Genomic DNA, 19,411 nt, shown 5'->3' with positions numbered 1-19,411 from the left:
TCCTATCCACTGACCAAATGGCCATATGTATTTTTTTAAATAATATCTGTAATTTCATTACAAATTTTTTTTAATAATAATTAATTGAATAATAATAATAATAATAATTGAATAATAATATAAGTAAATATAACCTCATTTTTAAAATAATAAATAAATAAAATTTTTAGTAATAATAATATGAGTGGATACCAGAGATAACGTCACCGCGTGGTAGGCGGTGCTTATTGCTCCCAGTAAGGTGCAGCAGCAGCTGTATGGGACACCTTGCTGGCGGTTCTCCACTGATGATATGAAGGTCGCATAGTGACTAATAATAATAATTAAATACTAATATAATTAAATATAACTTAATTTTTTTTTAAATAATATTTTATATAAAAAATTATATCTTGGCATGATGAGGCACGTCAAATTATTTTGGGATCGAAGCTAAACGTGACGCGGACAAACGATTTTATTTAAAATTTTTAACAATTAAAAAGAAGAGATTTATGTGAGAGTAGAGTACAGGAGTGTGTGCACTTTTGGAAAGCATTATTTATTAATGTACACTTTACCATCCCCACTAGCAAGACGCAACTCTGAATGATTTATTTATATACATGTTACCACTGCGCTGACAGTATGACCAAGACGTATCCACTGGGCTAACCCGACCTAGCTATAAGCTGTCATCCCGGTGTTTCTCAGGCATGGTGATTAATGAATGTGTTGTCCCTCGGATGAACGTTAAACTGGGAATCCCGTCTTTCAGCATTCGTTGGTGGACATTAAATATTCCACGGTATCCTTCGCGAAGAGTAGGTGAGCTATCGCCCGAAGCATGAACAAATTCCAAATTCCTGCCATAATATCAGACCTGGCCAGCCGGTTCGTGAAAGACTTGGGCCAGACTTCCCTCGGCTAACCCGACAAAAACGTGGGAATAATTGTGCCCATTAAATAAAGAAGAAAAACGAGTTATTTTAAGGTAGAATATACATGCCCCATTTTCAAGGTGAGTTCGGCTGTATCCTCGATTCGGACTTGCACCCTTCTATTAATTATTTTATTTATATATTATGTTAATTAATTAATTGTATAATTTATTTATTTATTATTATTATTAATTATTAATTAATATATTGAAATTATTTTCTGTTTCGGAATTTCAATACAAATCTCTACTTATCATATTAAAATCCTCATATGAATGTATTGTTACATGGAAGGGAGAGATTAGGTGGGGATGCAAAGACAGATCGTGTTAATAATATTATAGACCATGTGACTGCATTGGTTACATTTATTCTTGTATCATTAACTTTGTTAGAGTAAGTCGTGGTGTACATTTGATTATGTTTGTTCCATATCCTGATGCTGTGTGTACTGTGCTTTCCCGCTGATGAACATCCGATAGTTTGTACCTGTTGCTGCGTTTGAACCTGGGGAGTAACTTCTGAAATCTATGTATTGGGTTCTTCCCGGCATCTTTGTTCTTTGTTCCTTTTACACTTCTTTCTACTTTTACACATTTCTCTTTCTTCATTCTATTCTTGCTTTTTCTTTCTTTCTTTATTTTTTTTATCTATCTGTCAAAGGAGAAGTGAATTCTTGCAGAAATCTTTCTGTAAGGTTCAATTGGCTGCGCCTGGATGGGTTTTAGGGTTGTGGAGTAGAGCCTGAAACCAGAATCCTATATCCAGGTTCCCCCTGATGACTCCACTTTGATCTTTACTTATTCTGGTTCCTTATGATGACTCGAATGCAGTATTTGGTTTTCCGTTTGATCGTGTTGTATAACGCTCACTGAGGAGACAGTCAGTGTTAACTTCAAGACAGTACAGAATAGCATAGTGTTGTGTAAAACCTCCTGTCAGGGAAATCTTGGTGAGGACTTGTGTCATTTAAGACAAAAGGCACAAATAATGTGCATCGCGTTTTTAATGAAACTATCATGTATTTTTTGGCCAGCACACCGCAGGCCAAGGTGACGAGGTCGGCTACAAAGGGGCGTAGACTTCTTATTGGAGCTTCCCACAAGATAGTGATGCCCACAAACAGTAGACAGCCAATCACGGGACCCACCGCCCATGGCGGTGGTCCCTGAATTGACGAGGGCCATGGCCATGGCCATGTTGCATGTGGCAGTTGGAGCTGGACTTCGAGGAGAGTAACATCTCTAATCAGTCTCTCACTCTCACTCTCACTCTCTCACTTCATGGACGAAGGACAGCTTGAGAGATAATCAGACTCTGCGCAATTGCTCCTTTTTTGGCCTCCTTGTCGTCTTTGTCATCCTGCCCATCACTAAATTGTGCCGCACTTCACCATCACCAGCCTTCACATCACCAAAGTGTGTGTGTCACAAGCCTGTTCCCATTGTTCATTGCGTGTGAATCTGGTATTTGGCGCCACTAGGGCGGTTAGTTGCTTCGTTTCCTTTGTATACAAGTCTGTGTGTCCCATCATCCCTATTCGTGTCTGTCAACCACTTGGTTTGTTCAGGATGATTTTTAGTATCTTATTTACCCTTATCCCTCCCGGTGTGTACCCCTGTTTAGAATAGGTACACCGTATCCCTGCGTGTCGTAAGAGGCGACTAAAAGGGTTGGGGTCAGGAAGGGCATCCGGCCATTAAAACATTGCCTCAAAAAGAGAACCATGACAATTACAACGACATATGGGCAGGGTACAGCCCGAAGTACCCCATGGGAGACCCCACTCCCTCTCGTCAAAACTCAAGGTGGGGAACCTGATCGAGGCAAGGGTAGACATCACTCCATTTATGACGACGAAACGTCTGATGCCCGACGTGGAGAGCGGTTTCAGAGGTTTGGGACATGGAATGTAGGGACAATGACAGGGAGATCAGGAGAAGTGGTGGAAGTATTGGTCAGAAGAAGAGTGGACATATGTTGTGTGCAGGAGACGAGATGGAAGGGAAGTGATGTGAGAATGGTGAAGGGTAGGCAGGGACAGAAATACAAGTTTGTGTGGCAAGGGTGCCCAGAAGGCTTGAATGGTGTTGGTGTCCTGTTTTCTGAGGAGTTTGTAGACAGTGTGGTGAGTGTGACGAGAGTGAGTGAAAGGTTGATGATGGTGAAAATGATGATTGGAAAGCTCTTGGTGAACGTCATCTCGGGATATGCACCGCAGGTTCGTCGGAGTGATGAAGAGAAGGACAAGCTCTGGTGTGCAATGGAGAAGCTGATGGAAAACGTGAAAGATAAGGAAATTGTTGTGGTCGGAGGAGACCTAAATGGACATGTGGGAAGGAGTATGGACGGTTTTGAGGGAGTTCATGGGGGTTACAGATATGGTGTGAGAAATGGAGAAGGTGAAAGGATTTTGGAGTTTGCTGATGGAGCTGATTTGTTGATTTGTAATACTCAGTTCCAGAAAGAGGATAATAAGCTTGTTACATACACGTCAGGTGGGTCGACGACAACCGTGTTGACTACCCGCTGGCCCGTCGGCGAGATAGGGGGCTCCTCCGGGACAGAAAGGTGATCCCGAGGGAGGAGGCTGTTTCACAGCACCACTTGGTTGTCTGCGACATAAGGGTGAAAGGTGCGAGGAGAGCTCGGCGGGTGAAGTACCAACCGAGAATGGAGTTGTGGAGGTTGAAAGAGGTGACAGTGAGGGAGGCATTAAAAGAGAGCCTGAGTATGGTAAAGGATGATGTGGTTGAGCTTGAAAGTGGTTGGATGTCAATGAAAGATAGGCTGTTGGGAGCCGTTGGTGAGGTATGTGGGTGGACAAAAGGACCACCGAGGCACTCGGAAACATGGTGGTGAGATGATTAAGTTGGAAAGAAGATTGACGAGAAGAGGAAGAAGTTCAAGGAGTGGCAGAAGGTGAAGGGTATGGGGGCAGAAAAGGCAGAGCATGAAAGTTATAAGGCAGCCAAGAAGGCTGCAAAGAAAGAGGTAGCAAAGGTGCAGTAGGCATGCAGGAAAATGTTCGGAGAACGCTTGGATTTGGAAGAGGGTCAGAGAGCGGTATTCAGGATTGCAAAGCAGATAGCGAAAGAGAGGTGTGATGTGATGGGGGGTGAGTTGCTTGAAGGATGAAGTGGGACAAATCATTGTGGACCCAGATGGAATTATAGGAAGATGGAAGAGATATATGGAAATACTGTTGAATGCAGAGAATGAATGGGATGGCAACATGGAGAGTAACCCAGTTTTACGACCGGCAGAGAAGATAACCGAGAAGGAAGTTGAGGAAGCGATAAAAGCAATGAAGAGTAGAAAAGCGGGAGGGCCGACGGGAGTTGTGGGAGATATGTTGAAGGCAGCGGGAAATTGAGGTGTGAAGAGAATGACAGAGATCTGCAATCTGGTGGTGAAAGAAGGCCGCATTCCAGTGGATTGGGAACTGAGTACCCTCGTCCATCTATACAAGGGGAAAGGTGACCCTCTGGACTGTGGCTCGTATCGAGCGATGAAGGTATTGGAAAGGGTGTTGGAGAGGAGGATTAGGCAGAAAGTGAAGATCGACGAAATGCAGTTTAGATTTATGCCAGGAAGAGGAACGACAGACGTGCTTTTTATTTTGAGGCAGTTGCAGGAGAAGTACATGGAGAAAGGAAGAAGTTGTTTCTTGGGTTTGTTGATCTGGAGAAAGTATTCAATAGGGTTCCACATGAAGTAGTGACATGGGCATTGAGGAAGTTAGGAGTGGAGGAATGGTTGATCAGAGTAGTGATGGCAATGTACAAAAGAGTGTGCACAGCTGTAAGGACGAAGGACGGGAACAGTGGTGAGTTTGAGGTGAAGGTGGGAGTGCATCAGGGGTTGGTACGAAGTCCACTACTATTTGTAGACGTGATGGGGGTGCTGGCTCGGAACGTAAAGGAGGGTTTACCGTGGGAGTTGTTGTATGCAGATGATCTGGTGTTGATTGCAGAAAGTATGGATGGACTGAAGGAGAAGATGAACAAGTGGAAGGAATGTATGGAGACAAAAGGTCTGAAGATGAATATCGGAAAAACGAAGGTGATGGCAAGTGGCAAAGCATGTGGTGGGGTGGAAAGAACTGGGAAGTGGCCGTGTGCTGTGTGCAGGAAGGGTGTTGGAGTGAATTCCATTCAATGTACAATGTGCGCTGAGTGGGTTCATCAAAAATGTAGTGGTTTGAGAGGGTCATTAACCAGTGTGGTAGCTACATTCAAGTGTAAGGTGTGCACAGAGGGAGCTGCAGATGGAGGAAATGTTGAGTTGGATCTTGGAGACGGCATGAAGTTGGAAGGTGTGAAAACATTTTGTTGCCTAGGAGACATGCTGAATGGAGAAGCTGGATCAGACTCGGCAACGGTTTCTCGAGTGAGATGTGCATGGAAGAAGTTTTGGGAACTGAGTGGCGTGCTGACGAGGAGGGGAGTGTCGTTGAAGCTGAAGGGAAAGGTGTATGCTGCATGTGTGAGAAGTGTTATGATTTATGGGAGCGAGACATGGGTAATGAACGTAGAGCAGCAACGAAGGGTGGAAATGCGAATGGTTCGGTGGATGTGTGGAGTATCGTTGAGAGAGGGGAAGACAAATGATGAATTGCGAAAGATGATGGGAATAGAGCCTGTGATTGATGCTGTGAAGAGAAACAGTTTGAGATGGTTTGGTCATGTGTTGAGGAAGGATGAAAGTGACTGGTTGAGAAGAATGATGGAAATGAATGTAAAAGGAAGGAGAGGACGGGGAAGACCGAGAAAGACTTGGCTAAAGATGGTCGAAGAAGAAATGGGCACAAGGGGGTTAACAAGAGGAGATGCAGAAAATCGGGCAAAATGTAGAAGATTGTCATGGGGACCGCAAGGCTAACCCCTGCTCTTGCAGGGAAAATGGCCTTAAAATGCCTGTTGTTGTTTGTTGTATCTACCCTTATCCCCTAATTATTTTAAATGAAGACTTTTGTGCATGGTTTACCATCAGGTTCGACGTTGTTTGGGGTGATCCTTGGAGAAATATAATAGTTAAATGAACGCAGTATCTGAACACAGTTTCAGCCCTTTGCTGGGGGTATTATACCGCCGGGGCAAACAGATCATGTTCACAGATCATTCTGATGCGACATCCTTATGGAACTTGTATTTTGCTTAGTAATTTCAATTTGAATCCCGACTTATCATATATAATCCTCATGTGAATGTATATTAAAATAATTACATTTTTAAAATTGTATTCCTTCTATTTTTGAATATTACAAAATGCAGCACATGCAAGTGCAGAACAGGTTTGTTTCACAATTGTCATTGCATGATCATCAATAAGTGGCTTTCGTGGCTATTAACAAAGTTACATTACTCATCCTAGCGTTTTTGTTCTTGTCATGTGGTGTTAAGCTTCTTGTCATCAATATTAATACTAGAATGTCTGTTAGACCTGGTGAATCTAGGATCAGGCACAAAACAGTGCACGAGTGGGTTTTCCATGTGATGACAGGCCTGGCACGTCTTGAAAATGGAAAAGAAGTAGTACAAGTGAGGTTCAAGTCTTTTACTGTATTCACAGACAGAAACGTATAGTATATGTGACCTCATGCGTGCTCTGGAAAGGTGATAACATGAAGGTAACAGTTTCGTATATGAGGAATAGCTCAGCTTGTGTGTAGCAATAAAGCGTATGTGTATACACTGCCTGCCAAAAAAACTGAGAAAAGCCATCTTTATGTTCAACACTACCTTTGGCCTTAATGGCAAAACTTTAAGATTAAGTGCCACAAAATATCTAGTGGTTATGTATAAATATATATACACACATATATATATATATATATATATACTTTTTGTTTTTACAAAAATCTGTCAGCCTCCCGAATGTTCACTATGATCGAGTTTACATGATTTAGGTAGGCAATGGATCAAGGTGTCTGAAGTCACTGTCATACAGTCACGTGAAAAAGTGAGTACACCCCATGTAAAGTTTTGACTTTTTCAACATATTTCAGCATACAGCTATTTGATCTTCATTTCAACAATATTGATATATAAAGGTGATAAAATATAACAAACATCATGAAACATTTACATTTTGTAGTCCATTGTATAATTTAAAGACATAAATGCAAATTTCACATGTGGAAAAAGTAAGTACATCCGGACATTTATCACTCCTTCAAATACCTAAAATTAGAATCAGGTGCACCAGCTCAGGTGCAAATGATTGTAACATCATTAGAGAGGATCTTGGAGGAACCTGTCTTATTTAAACCTCAGACATTTAGTTTGGTTTGCTCTTTGTTGTTGAAGTGTGCGGCGTCACCATGCCTAGATCAAAAGAGCTCTCTGAGGCCTTCAGAAAGAAGGTTATGGATGCCCACGAGTCTGGGAAGGGATTTAAAAAGATCTCCAAACAATTTGAAATCAACCATTCGACTGTCCGGAATATCATCTACAAGTGGAGAAGATTCCAAACAACTGCCATCTTGTTCAGGCCAGGCCGCCCCAGCTAGTTCAGCCCGAGAGCAGACCGCAAGATGCTGAAACAAGTCTCTAAGAACCCCCAGAATGTCATCACGGGACCTAAAGGTAGCTCTTGCCACTGTTGATGTCAAAGTGCACGAGTCTACCATTAGAAAAAGGCCTCACAAATTTGATCTACATGGGAGGTGTGCCTGGAGGAAACCTTTGCTGTCCAGAAAGAACATCAGGGCAACACTAAAGTTTGCCAATGAACACCTCGGCAAAGACCAGCACTTCTGGAACAATGTGCTCTGGACAGATGAGTCAAAGTTAGAGCTATTTGGCCACAGTACCAGAAGACATGTTTGGCGAAAACCAAAGACAGCATTTGACCACAAGAACCTGATACCAACTGTAAAGCATGGTGGTGGAAATATTGTGGTTTGGGGCAGCTTTGCTGCATCAGGGCCTGGGCAGCTCACCATCATAGAATCCACTATGAATTCTTCATTGAACCAGAGGGTGCTTGAGGATAATGTGAGGCCATCTGTCGGCAAGTTGAAGCTCAACCAAAGGTCGACCTTGCAACATGACAATGACCCTAAACATACCAGTAAATCCACCAAGGAATGGCTTAAGAGAAAGAAATGGAGGGTTCTGGAATGGCCAAGTCAAAGCCCGGATCTAAATCCCATCGAGATGTTGTGGGGGGATTTGAAACGAGCTGTGCATGCAAGAAACCCCTCAAACATCGCACAGCTGAAAGAATTCTGCATGGAGGAGTGGGCAAACATTTCTCCCAGTCGATGTCAGAGACTGGTGGACAGTCATAAGAAACGCCTACTTGAGGTTGTTTCTGCCAAAGGGGGCAATACCACCTATTAGAGCCAAGGGTGTACTTACTTTTTCCACATGCGAAATTTGCATTTATGTTTATTTAAATTATACAATGGACTACAAAATGTAAATGTTTCATGATATTTGTTATATTATATCACCTTTATCTATCAATATTGTTGAAATGAAATCAAATAGCTGTATGTTGAAATATGTTGAAAAAGTCAAAACTTTACATGGGGTGTACTTACTTTTTGACGTGACTGTATCTCTAAACCAGTCAAGTGCAAACTGGGCTTGTTGGTTCATGGCGTATCTATCACGAAAGATCCTGCTCCCATTCTTCTCTCATATGCAGCAAAAGACTGCAGGGTAGCATCACTGACTGAGGATTTGGCTGTGCCGTTGATGCAATTCCTTCTGCTGTTTAAGGCAGGAACTTGCAATTTGTCCAGGGTGCCGGCGCCAGCTCACCTAGCTTTCGCAAAGGACACCGTGGGATCTTTAACGTCTACCAACAAATGCTGTCAGATAGGACATCAATTTAATGTCTACTCAAGGGACAGCACACACATTGATCAATCAACCTGCATGTGCAACACCAGGATGACAGTTTGTAGCTGACTCAGGATTCAATCCCAGTGTAGGGAGCTTAGAGTCGAGTTTGCGTACTTCCAGGCCATCCTGTTAGCCCATCATGCTCTCATATAAATATGCATTAAAATTACATAATTAATATATTTTAACACAATTCATCGTTATTACCTCCGCTACCAAAAGTGGATGGAGGTTATGTTTTCACCCATGTCTGATTGTCTGTCCGTTTGCCTGTGAACAAAATATCTCAAAAAGTTGTGGACGGATTTGGACGAAACTTGGTGGACCGGTTAGGTGTCTGACAAGGACGATTCGATTTGATTTTGGTGAAGATCTGAATATGGATTCGGATATGAGGATTATTTAAATTTTTTAACTGATTCTTCACCATTGGGAGATACGGCCAAAAACTATACATAGCAGTATATCTCAAAAAGTTATGGATGGATTTGGACGAAACTTGGACAGGTCCTGTGTGTGACAAGGAAGAAGCGATTCAATTTTGGTGAAGAACCACATCCGGATCGAGCTAGTAAAGTATTTTAAGTGATTCTTCATCATTGAGTGATATGGCCAACCAGGCGCAGGTATGCTCTCTACTGAGTGCCGTTCTAGTTCATAATCTCTTTGGCATTAGTGGAACAAAATCAGTCTCGTTAAATATTTTCCTGTCCGTAACCGATCAACACCAGCCTTGGACGAATAGCCGGAACGGTCCTTAATTCCGAGTCGAACTGACAAAATTGGCGGTTGGTTTTGCCGCGCACAGGATGAAAGGAAGTGAAGTGCTTACCTGAACAAAAGCACACGGGTTTAGTCCCGAACACACAACAAATAAACGAACACAATGAATGAGAAATGCCACACAATTAATTTAATGAAGTAAAGCAAGGAATAAAAATGAAATGTGAGGTAAATCTAATATTTCCTACTGTGAGACGTCTCCCCTCAGTCACAAGTACAACACACAGGGAAAAGCTAATGAAAATAAAATGTTTCGTTTGAATGGCCAGCACTCAGCTTTTGCCTCAACGAGGACTTTTAGGAGCTTTGTGCTCGTTAAAGCTCGAAGCCCCACAGGCGGGAAGCACGCAAGATGGCCACGGAGTCGCGCTCTTCGGCTCCACAAACGTGAGGTACTTTGTGAGGGCAGACCTCTTTCAGGTCTCCCTGCCGTCCGGGGAAGCACAACATGGACCCAGTCCACCACTAACTCAGCAGTGTCCGAAAAACCCCTCAAAATACTGCCGACTAGGCAAAAGCGATCCTCTCAGGCGCACACCCAAGGAAAAGACGCAGCTCCTCCACCAATGTCCGTTTCTCTCCAAAAACCCACACACAGAGCGAGCGAGCGAGCTGCTCTCTTATTCTTCTCACTCCCCTCAAACCCTCTCTCCTGACATCATACCTACCAATGGCCGAGCTCTATTGAATCACCCCACGGTCTTCTCATCCAATCATGAACTTTGGGTCGTGGCCTGTCGGATTTGCTTGGCGTGAGTGTTAATGAAGGAGGAGCTTATTTGCCGATCGGCAATGTTTGGGTTTTGTCGGCGGTTGTGGTGGTTTAATGGAGCTTTGCATGGCTGGCCTTGTGTAGTTGTAAAAACGTGGGGACAAAATCACAGAGGGAATATCACGTACTGGGGAGAACTAACCTTAATCCCTAACTAGTTAACACAGCTTCGCCCCTCGTGTGAAGACATGAACAATCTTAAGCAAGCTCCAGTTTCCCTACTTAAATACATTGAGATGTCTCCTACGCGTCCACGGTCCATACTATAACTATACAATCCTATCTTTACTATGGAATTCCTCCATCTACCCCCACAAACATAACAGTATGTTTGACAATGGAATCTCCTGTGCAACCTAAATTGTTGGAATGTTTGTGTAGAAGTTGGCATTCATTAGACCTGTCACACTAAAATTCCGCCATTTCTGGCAAATTAGGTTAAAAAATAATAAGAAAAAAAAATTCTTGAAATGTGCCAACTTTTTACAGTGGTTAATTTCTCCAACCAACTAAACTTAAGAATTAAATTTCAATCAAACTTTGTTTTTCTATTTGTGACAAGTTTATACGTAGTTCACTTGCAGTCTAAGCCCATAAAGCCGAGTACAGGTCATGGGAGGTCATCCACACTCCGAGATGACTGATGGCATTGAAGAAATGTCGGTCACTCCACATGTGCGATACATTTACTGCACAACAACTACTGATAACGAGTAACAATCAGATAGGGAGTAACAGGTTACATGAATTTGGTTTAAGATGTAGTTCTTCAGGAACAACTGCACGACTGCCCAGAGGCAGACGCCGCCGCAGAAACTTGCTGGAATATTCCCAAGATCATCGGAAATTACAGTTTCAACATTGCACAGCAGTCTTGTTCACTGATGAATGTGCACATCTCATCAGTCACCAAAAACTGACATGTTATGAGTATGATGGGCCTCTAGATATCATTTTGCACAATGCAACATCATCAAATATGATCGTTTTAGAGCAGAATTACTTACGGCCTCTGAAGTTGTGGCTGCACAGACCTCAGAGTGCGTACAACGAGTGGATTGCAGCGAGATGGACCTTTTTCGAAAGACCTCTTGCTTTGTGTTTCTTGCCTTTAGTTCAGTCTTCATTCTGATCCAAGATGATGTCCGATGTCATCCTGTGAGAATCATCAAGAAGTACCTTGTGTAGGAAACGAAAAAATAATGGTGCCTAGTAACAAGCGCACACCTTATTCTGATAGAAGATCTTCGTAATCGTCTAGGTCGTCCTATTTGCCAATGTCTAAACCTTCCACATGACCTCAGGGAACTTGTACCGGGACTGACTGACGAATGGAGCGGGATCTCTTAAAACATCATCCAGCATCTGATGAGAAACACACGCCATGAAAATGCAAGAATTGTGTAAATGCCCGGGGAGCTCATACTCCATACAAACACATTTGATGATGTTTCTTTTAGCAACATGTGCCACTAACATCCACCTAAAATATTTTTCTTTTAATACCGCTCTGTTGACATGCTAGTATTGATATGCACAATGTCAAAATGTAAGCTCAAATTATTGTGATTTGATGACATTTCCGTGAAATGTTTCAATTGGTTGCTGCCACTTCCTGTTCTGCGTGGTGATACGGCATTTTCAAGTTGTATTCCTTGATTTCTAGCTTTCACTCGCTCTCCTGATTTGTACGGTTGATCCTTTAACAAATGTTGCTGAAGTGTTATATTGTTATGAAAATGGCTTTTGGGTCACTGAGGGGTTAATTATTCAGTAGATATATCTTAATGAGTGTCAGTGTAAGCATTTGTAAACCCGAATTAGCATCGACCAGAATCGTAGGTCTACTTGGATTCCCTGTCACTCTTTATATCCTCATGTCTGTCTCTTTTTCCCATCTCCAATCGGTGTTTTACCTTAAATCTCTCCCATTGTCCTTTCTTCTTGCATCAACATGGGTGCCACATGTGCGCTATGTCAATCCTTTAACGCAGGCTCTATAGACATGGTGTAGCAGCGTCTGATGCATCACAAACCACAAAGCATTTGCAACACCTGCACAGGAAGGGGCCATAGGGTCACCTATATAAGGTAAACCAAAGCGCCAGGCACTAACTCAGAGCCAGGCCACTCAGCCATACAGAGCACCCTCAGCCCGGGACTCCCAGAGAGCGAACGCCCATTCAGTGACTCACAGCCCAGAGCTCCCCGCCATCGGTCACTCAGCTAGAGAATGAGCCACACAGCCGTGAGTTCCTCAGAGAGTGAGTACATCATGTTGCAAGGTCCGCCTTCGGTTGAGCTTCAACTTTCCGACAGATGGCCTCACATTATCCTCAAGCACCCTCTGGTACAATGAAGAATTCATAGTGGATTATATGATGGTGAGCTGCCCAGGCCCTGATGCAGCAAAGCTGCCCCAAACCATAATATTTCCACCACCATGCTTTACATCAACAGACAGCCTAGGACAAGACCAGACCGGGAGAGGCGCCCAAGGCCGCGCCTGCATTGTGCCTCACCAGGAAAGGCCATGCGCACCACACCTATGAAGTCATTCTCACACTCGTCTTGTGTTCCCAACTGAGTCTGCCCATGTTAAGGTAGCATTAAGGTAACCGTGGAGATAGTTATTGCCCATTAAATGTGCCGTTCGGTCATCTCGCTTTCTTTGCAAGTGCCAACTTTTACTTCCTGTGGCCCAATTTTTTAAAACCTGTGTTACTTTTGAAACGATTGTTGTGTATTTAAGTGACAACCTAGTCATCCTGCATGAATGCCCCCCCCCCCCCAAACCCCTCCGGTTATGCTGACCAGACTGAAATAACGACGTGGTGAAATTTCTAAGTATAACCGCATCACGGTGGATTATCCACGCATGCGCAGTTTAATCTCCACTTGACATCTTGGGAGATATTTCTCCGGCGGCCTCGCATCGCCCGTAAGAGAGCCTGAGTCCGTTACAATCTAAGTGAACAGATTTGCCAATGATCATGTATTTACAATATGTTAGTCTTGTACACATTGGAAGGTTGTTTGAAAGGTGAAATATTTACAGCTTTGAAGAGAAAGCCTAATTATTCATCTTATTTTGTAACAATTCGCTGAAAATTAAGAGCAAAGTGTGCTAAGGCCTCAAATAATCTATTGCCCCAATATCTCTTTCCTGAAACATATTTATGTGATAAATTGAGGCATTGTTTATTGAACTGTACAATAATTCTAGTTATATTATTGAATATGATGAGTGTCGGATGTGTTGGAATTGGTCCTCAAAGGTGGTTAAGGCCTGGTGAGTAAAAACTATGGAAGGCCTTATTTCTGATATGACAGAACATGATATCAGAGGTGAAATTATAATGAAATTTTTTTTTTTGCAAACACAAAATTGATACGGCATCATTGTTGATACTGTATGATAAATTGGTCACATGACCATGTAGGATATCTCTCTGAATTAGAAGATGTATTATTCTATCTTGTACAATGGAAGCTCTATATGGGTGGTTATACCAAATTTGAAAAAACTCATGTCTGCAAGCTCCTCCGAGTTGTTTGCCACAAGCTGCCTGCTGGGTAGAGGTGACTGTAGAGGGCATAAAAGTTTGCTGTGCAATGTACGGCTCACCGCCCTCAATGGCAGCAGGCACTGCATGAAGCCGAGCTTGGATGGCCGATCGGCCACAGCTGATGGAAGTGGTTTGGCCTGGTGGGTGGGCTCACCTTTTTAAAGTGGCATGCAGTGATGGCTGATCTTCGAGTTGCTGCTCTTTTCCTTTTCATGCCCAGTGCTTGTCAGATACATTGGCTTACCACGCTGATGGTTGCTCTATTCTTGTGTCCACCCCCCTGAAAAATGCATGTTGTTTTCCGCAGGGCACGGTACTATCTCCATCCATGGACCACGCGCTTCCAATGCAAGCACCAACAATGATGCCCTTAGCACAGCAAATGAGCCAGCTGTCTTTGGGAAGCTCAGCCAATGTAGGTTTGTTTAAATCTTAATTGCACTCTTTCCATGTCCATTCCCTTCCTGCAACACAATTCCATGCAGACTTGCCTTCCCTTCTTCCCCACACATGCACTCACCTTGGTGCCTTTATTTCAGCCTGTGCTCAGTGAAGTGTAACATGTTGGCCAGGTCTGATTTTTTTGCACCCGCTCTGCCAGCAACCGTGATTTACCACCAAATGAAAATTGTGAGATAGAAATGAAGGATTTGGGGGCTGCTGAAGGGAAGATGGGATTGCAATCCAGCCTTGCCAAGCAGTAATTCCTACATTTGCCAAAATATGACATGCACCTGATGCTCTGTCATGTTCCGCTGACTGTTTGTTCCTCGGATGTTTCCTCAAATACTTCACACTTTTTTCCTTATTGGATACTTCTTCATGCTGGCTAATGCTTGGAAAAGCAATATTCCATTGAATCATGATTTCTGAAACAAAATTGCCTTCTTATTTTCTTTTCTTTTTTTACAAACAATATTGTGATTGAGCTTTGATGAAAATTTGACAAAACTACAAGTGGACTTGGTTCCAAAAAGCATAAATTAAAATTAACACATTACTTTTCATTAATGTTGCATCATTGCTCATGTAACAATATGGGGGCTGGCAGGATGGCCTCCAGGTACACACTCTTCTCTAGCCTGGGTTTGAATCCCGACCCAACGATAAACTGTCATCCTGGTGTTTCCTAGGTCGGGTGATTCATCAATGTGTGTTCCGTCCCTCTGATGGACGTTAATTGGGAGTCTCTTCTGCTGGCATTCATTGGTGGACTATAAGATCCCATGGTGTCCTTCGCAAAGATTAGGCGACCCATCGCTGACACCATGAACAAATTACAAATTCCAGCCTTGACTGCCCGTTTTGGTGAGCCATCCAGTATTGTAACCCGAACCATAGAAACTGCTTCAGCAGAACGAAAGAACCACTTTGCTCTTAATTTTGGGTATGCGGGTGTCTTCTGATACCTCAGGAAGATGGATGCCCCTGCCTTGCATAACCCCAGGTCATCTGTGGGCAAAGTGTAGTACCTGTCAGCCCCCCTTACCAGGGTAATGGTCTGTAGCCATGCAGTTTAAATGGCAGATGGCTCTGCACATCTGGTGGATGAGAGTCCAGTCGACTCGAATAGCACGGGCAGAAGAGGGTGAAATCCCCAATGGAGGGACGGAGAGGAGTGGCGACCCCCGTCTATACCACACACTTACCCGTGTGTACCAGCCATAGAAAGGCAATGCCATCATTGCCCGAGGAGACTCGACATGATTTATTGATTGATTGAGAACCAATGCTCTGAGCATGGTTCATGGTCTGACCTGAAAGAAATGGCAGAGGAACTATGGATACAAAATCTCCAAATTGGGCTTCAAATGTAAATGACAAAGACAAGGTTGATGTGCAGCATGTGATGTGATAGAGAAGATATCACAATAACTAGAGACAGTTGAATTGGTTACGATACAGTTCCTTCAGAAAGTATTCACTCCCCTTCATTTTATTCACATTTTGTTTTCACAACCTGAATTTAAAATGGATTGAAATTGAGATTTTTTGTCACTGATCTACACACAAAACCCCACAATGTCAAAGGGGAATTTTTTGTATGGAATTTTTTTTATAAAGTAATTACGTAGTCAACATTAGTACAAACATAACATAAGTCAAATTAAGTAACACAAGTAACATAAGTCAAACAATAACAAGTGAATCCTCTTGGATTGCGCTGAGGTTCGGGCATGGAATTTCAAGCCTCGATCATGGTTCGAGCCTCGATCTTGTATACAAAAATAATAATAATAATAAGAACCTTGGGCCGAATCTCGCGCTTCACCAGTGCGCGTGCGCGAATTTACGTCACGTCGGCAGCGAGAAGGGGTTCCCCAACACGAACCAATCAGGAACTGCCACGTCACACTTATATGATCTCAGAATTCCTGTGACAGGAATTCGCGTTACACTGGCTGGAAGTCATTCGCTAGAGGCGCTTCCTCAGCGCTAATAATCAACATTAGTAACTTTTGATGAAGCAAGCTGGTGACCATCAGAGAAGGAATTGGTGAAGATCACAAAGAAAGCGTAGCCAGAGCAGGTGAATATGTCATGAACATTAAAGTGCTGATTCCGGTGGCTCCAGTAGAAGTGGAGGAGTCAAAATTGGTGAGGAATATCCCCACCTTGGTGGGAGGGAAGCTCATTTTGCGGGAAGTAGTACAATGACTAGCTCTGCACATCTGGTGGATGAGAGTCCAGTCGACTCGAATAGCACGGGCGGAAGAGGGTGAAATTGACTACAGGAGGAAATTGACTACAGGAGACTACAGGAGGAGAGGGAATTTGAACTTTGTTGTATATGTAGTCTAGGCTCGTATAAGAGCTAACACGTAGAACATATGATAAAGGGAGCGGGAGACAAGAGGGGGAGAGAGGGAAGCACAACAACAGTAGAGAACAGGGAAATCAGGAGATCTGTGGAAGGGAGAGGGCTGGGGTGGGGTACATGGGATAAACACGATGGATACTACAGAAGCTTACAGGAAAGAAAACGGAGAATTTGAAGGAAGTGGGTTTGTGGTGGATCAACGGAGGAAGAAAAGATCAAGGTTTTGGATGGGGGAAGATAAGAGATGGTGGTGAACAGCTGTTTTGAAGACCTGGAGGGAGGAGTGGGATTGAAGAGAGTGAGGGAAAAGAGGAATGAAAGAGTGAAAGTGAGCAGAGAGTCTTGATGTTGGCAGTTTCACCAGAAGATGATTGCTGACGGATCTTGTGCGTCCTGCAGGAATATTTGGGGGACAAAGCAAATACAGAGCAGGGGGAGCAATATGGGAGAGGAGTCGGTCGAACACAGAAAGACCACCAACTTGCCTGCCGAGAGAGTGAAAGGCCCTCAGAATAAGCTTCATCGCGGGAGATTCCAAAGATTCTGAAAGCTTTGATTTCAACAGTGTGAAGCCGAGCTAGGTGTGAGGTAGGAGCACCAGCCAAGAGGGGAGAGCAGTATTCCATTGAGCTGCGGATGAAAGCCTTGTATGTGGTGAGGAGCTCAGGTGTGCCAAGGAAGGACTTCGCACGACGGAGGATGCCCAGTCAGCGACTGGCTTTGGAGGCCAGCTTGGAAATGTGGTTTCTCAGGAAAGATCATGGCAGATAGTGAGACCCAAAAGCTTGAGTGACAAAACTTCTTCAAGAGGATTGTTCAGAAAGTAGATGGGAGGGTTGTCCAGTCGGTCTTTCAGGAGAGACATAGTGAGAGTGTGGGATTTGTCAGGATTGAAAGACATGTTCCACTTGTTTGACCAGTTGGTGATTTTTCTGCGAGGACAGAGTTGAAGCAAGAGCAATGTCCAACCTGACTCCATCATACAAGAATGAAGAAACAGATGAGGCACATGTACTCAATATGAACTTGACCGAATGTGCCAAGTTTTTGCAAAATTTGAGAGACAGAGATCATACATCCCATGAGTACCAAAATGACATTAATGTTAAGCCTTGGCTTATCAAGGATGTTAAAGAACACCTTGAAGATGGAGAGATGTTGTTGAATGAATCGGTTAATGTCCCGCAAAGGAAGCTTTAATAATTACACGCCGAATAGATATCAAATCTTCCACTCTGATGGTGTGTTTTGTGTCCAAAGGTGTAGAAATTGTCTTTAAATTATTGCAATAATTTTTGTTTTTTCACGTTGATCTAAGGCTTACCCTAACAACTCTAACCCTAACCCTAACCCTAACAACTAACCCTAACCCTAACCCTAACCCTAACAACTCTAACCCTAACCCTAACCCTAACAACTCTAACCCTAACCCTAACCCTAACAACTCTAACCCTAACCCTAACCCTAGCAAATCTAACCCTAACCCTAACCATAACCCTAACCCTAACAACCCTAACCCTAACAACCCTAACCCTAACAACCCAAACCCTAACCCTAACAACCCTAACCCTAACAACTAACAATCCTAACAATCCTAACCCCAACCCTAACCCGAACAACCCCAACCCTAACAAATAACAATCCTAACAACCCTAACCCCAACCCCAACCCTAACCCTAACAACCCTAACACTAACAACCCCAACACTAACAACCCTAACACTAACAACCCTAACCCTAACAACCCTAACCTTAACAACCCGAACCCAACCTACCCCTAACAAGAGGAGCTTGTACATAAATGTCATGCAGAACAAAGATATTTATTGAAACCCGTGTGCTTTACATCAATTACAGGGACACTTGTAAACAATAAACAAACACATGTGGTATTCAGTATCTTAACCTGGCTCCCTCCCAACAGTCATAATTCAGGGGTTCAGAAGGGAACACGAACAGGCCAGGTCATGCTCTGTGTTGTCATCAGTTTCTAATGGCTTTTGGAATAATTTTATAATTGCCATAATATTCCTACAACCTTGACATACAGTCACGTGAAAAAGTAAGTACACCCCATGTAAAGTTTTGACTTTTTCAACATATTTTAACATACAGCTATTTGATCTTCATTTCAACAATATTGAGAGATAAAGGTGATATAATATAACAAATATCATGAAACATTTACATTTTGTAGTCCATTGTATAATTTAAATAAACATAAATGCAAATTTCGCAAGTGGAAAAAGTAAGTACACCCCTACATTTATCACTACTTCAAATACCTAAAATTAGAATCAGGTGCACCAGCTCAGGTGCAAATGATTAGAACATTGTCAGAGAGGATCTTGGAGGAACCTGTCTTATTTAAACCTCAGACATTTCGTTTGGTTTGCTCTTTGTTGTTGAAGTGTGCGTCGTCACTATGCCGAGATCAAAAGAGCTCTCTGAGGCCTTCAGAAAGAAGGTTATAGATGCCTACGAATCTGGAAAGGGATTTAAAAAGATATCCAAACAATTTGAAATCAATCATCCGACTGCCCAGAAGATTATCTACAAGTGGAGAAGATTCCAAACAACTGCCAACTTGTTCAGGCCAGGCCGCCCCAGCAAGTTCAGCCCAAGAGCAGACCGCAAGATGCTGAAAGAAGTCTCTAAGAACCCCAGAATATCATCACGGGACTTACA

At 43.1% G+C, this 19,411-nt stretch overlaps 1 protein-coding gene across 2 annotated transcripts in view; it reads left to right on the top strand.

Moving 5' to 3' along the window:
- Positions 1-19,411, top strand: part of LOC137431845 (RNA-binding motif, single-stranded-interacting protein 1) — a 400,729-nt gene that overhangs the window by 353,953 nt on the left and 27,365 nt on the right. For both annotated transcript variants that reach the window (XM_078782569.1, XM_078782568.1), the window contains exon 11: positions 14,211-14,318. In XM_078782569.1, the coding sequence (XP_078638695.1) occupies positions 14,211-14,318 (108 nt within the window). The remainder of the gene's footprint in view (positions 1-14,210; positions 14,319-19,411) is intronic.

Source organism: Myxine glutinosa, chromosome 7 (assembly GCF_964187855.1).
Source record: "Myxine glutinosa chromosome 7, kmMyxGlut1.1, whole genome shotgun sequence".
Lineage (NCBI taxonomy): Eukaryota > Metazoa > Chordata > Myxini > Myxiniformes > Myxinidae > Myxine > Myxine glutinosa.
This window is presented reverse-complemented; position numbering and strand designations above follow the sequence as displayed.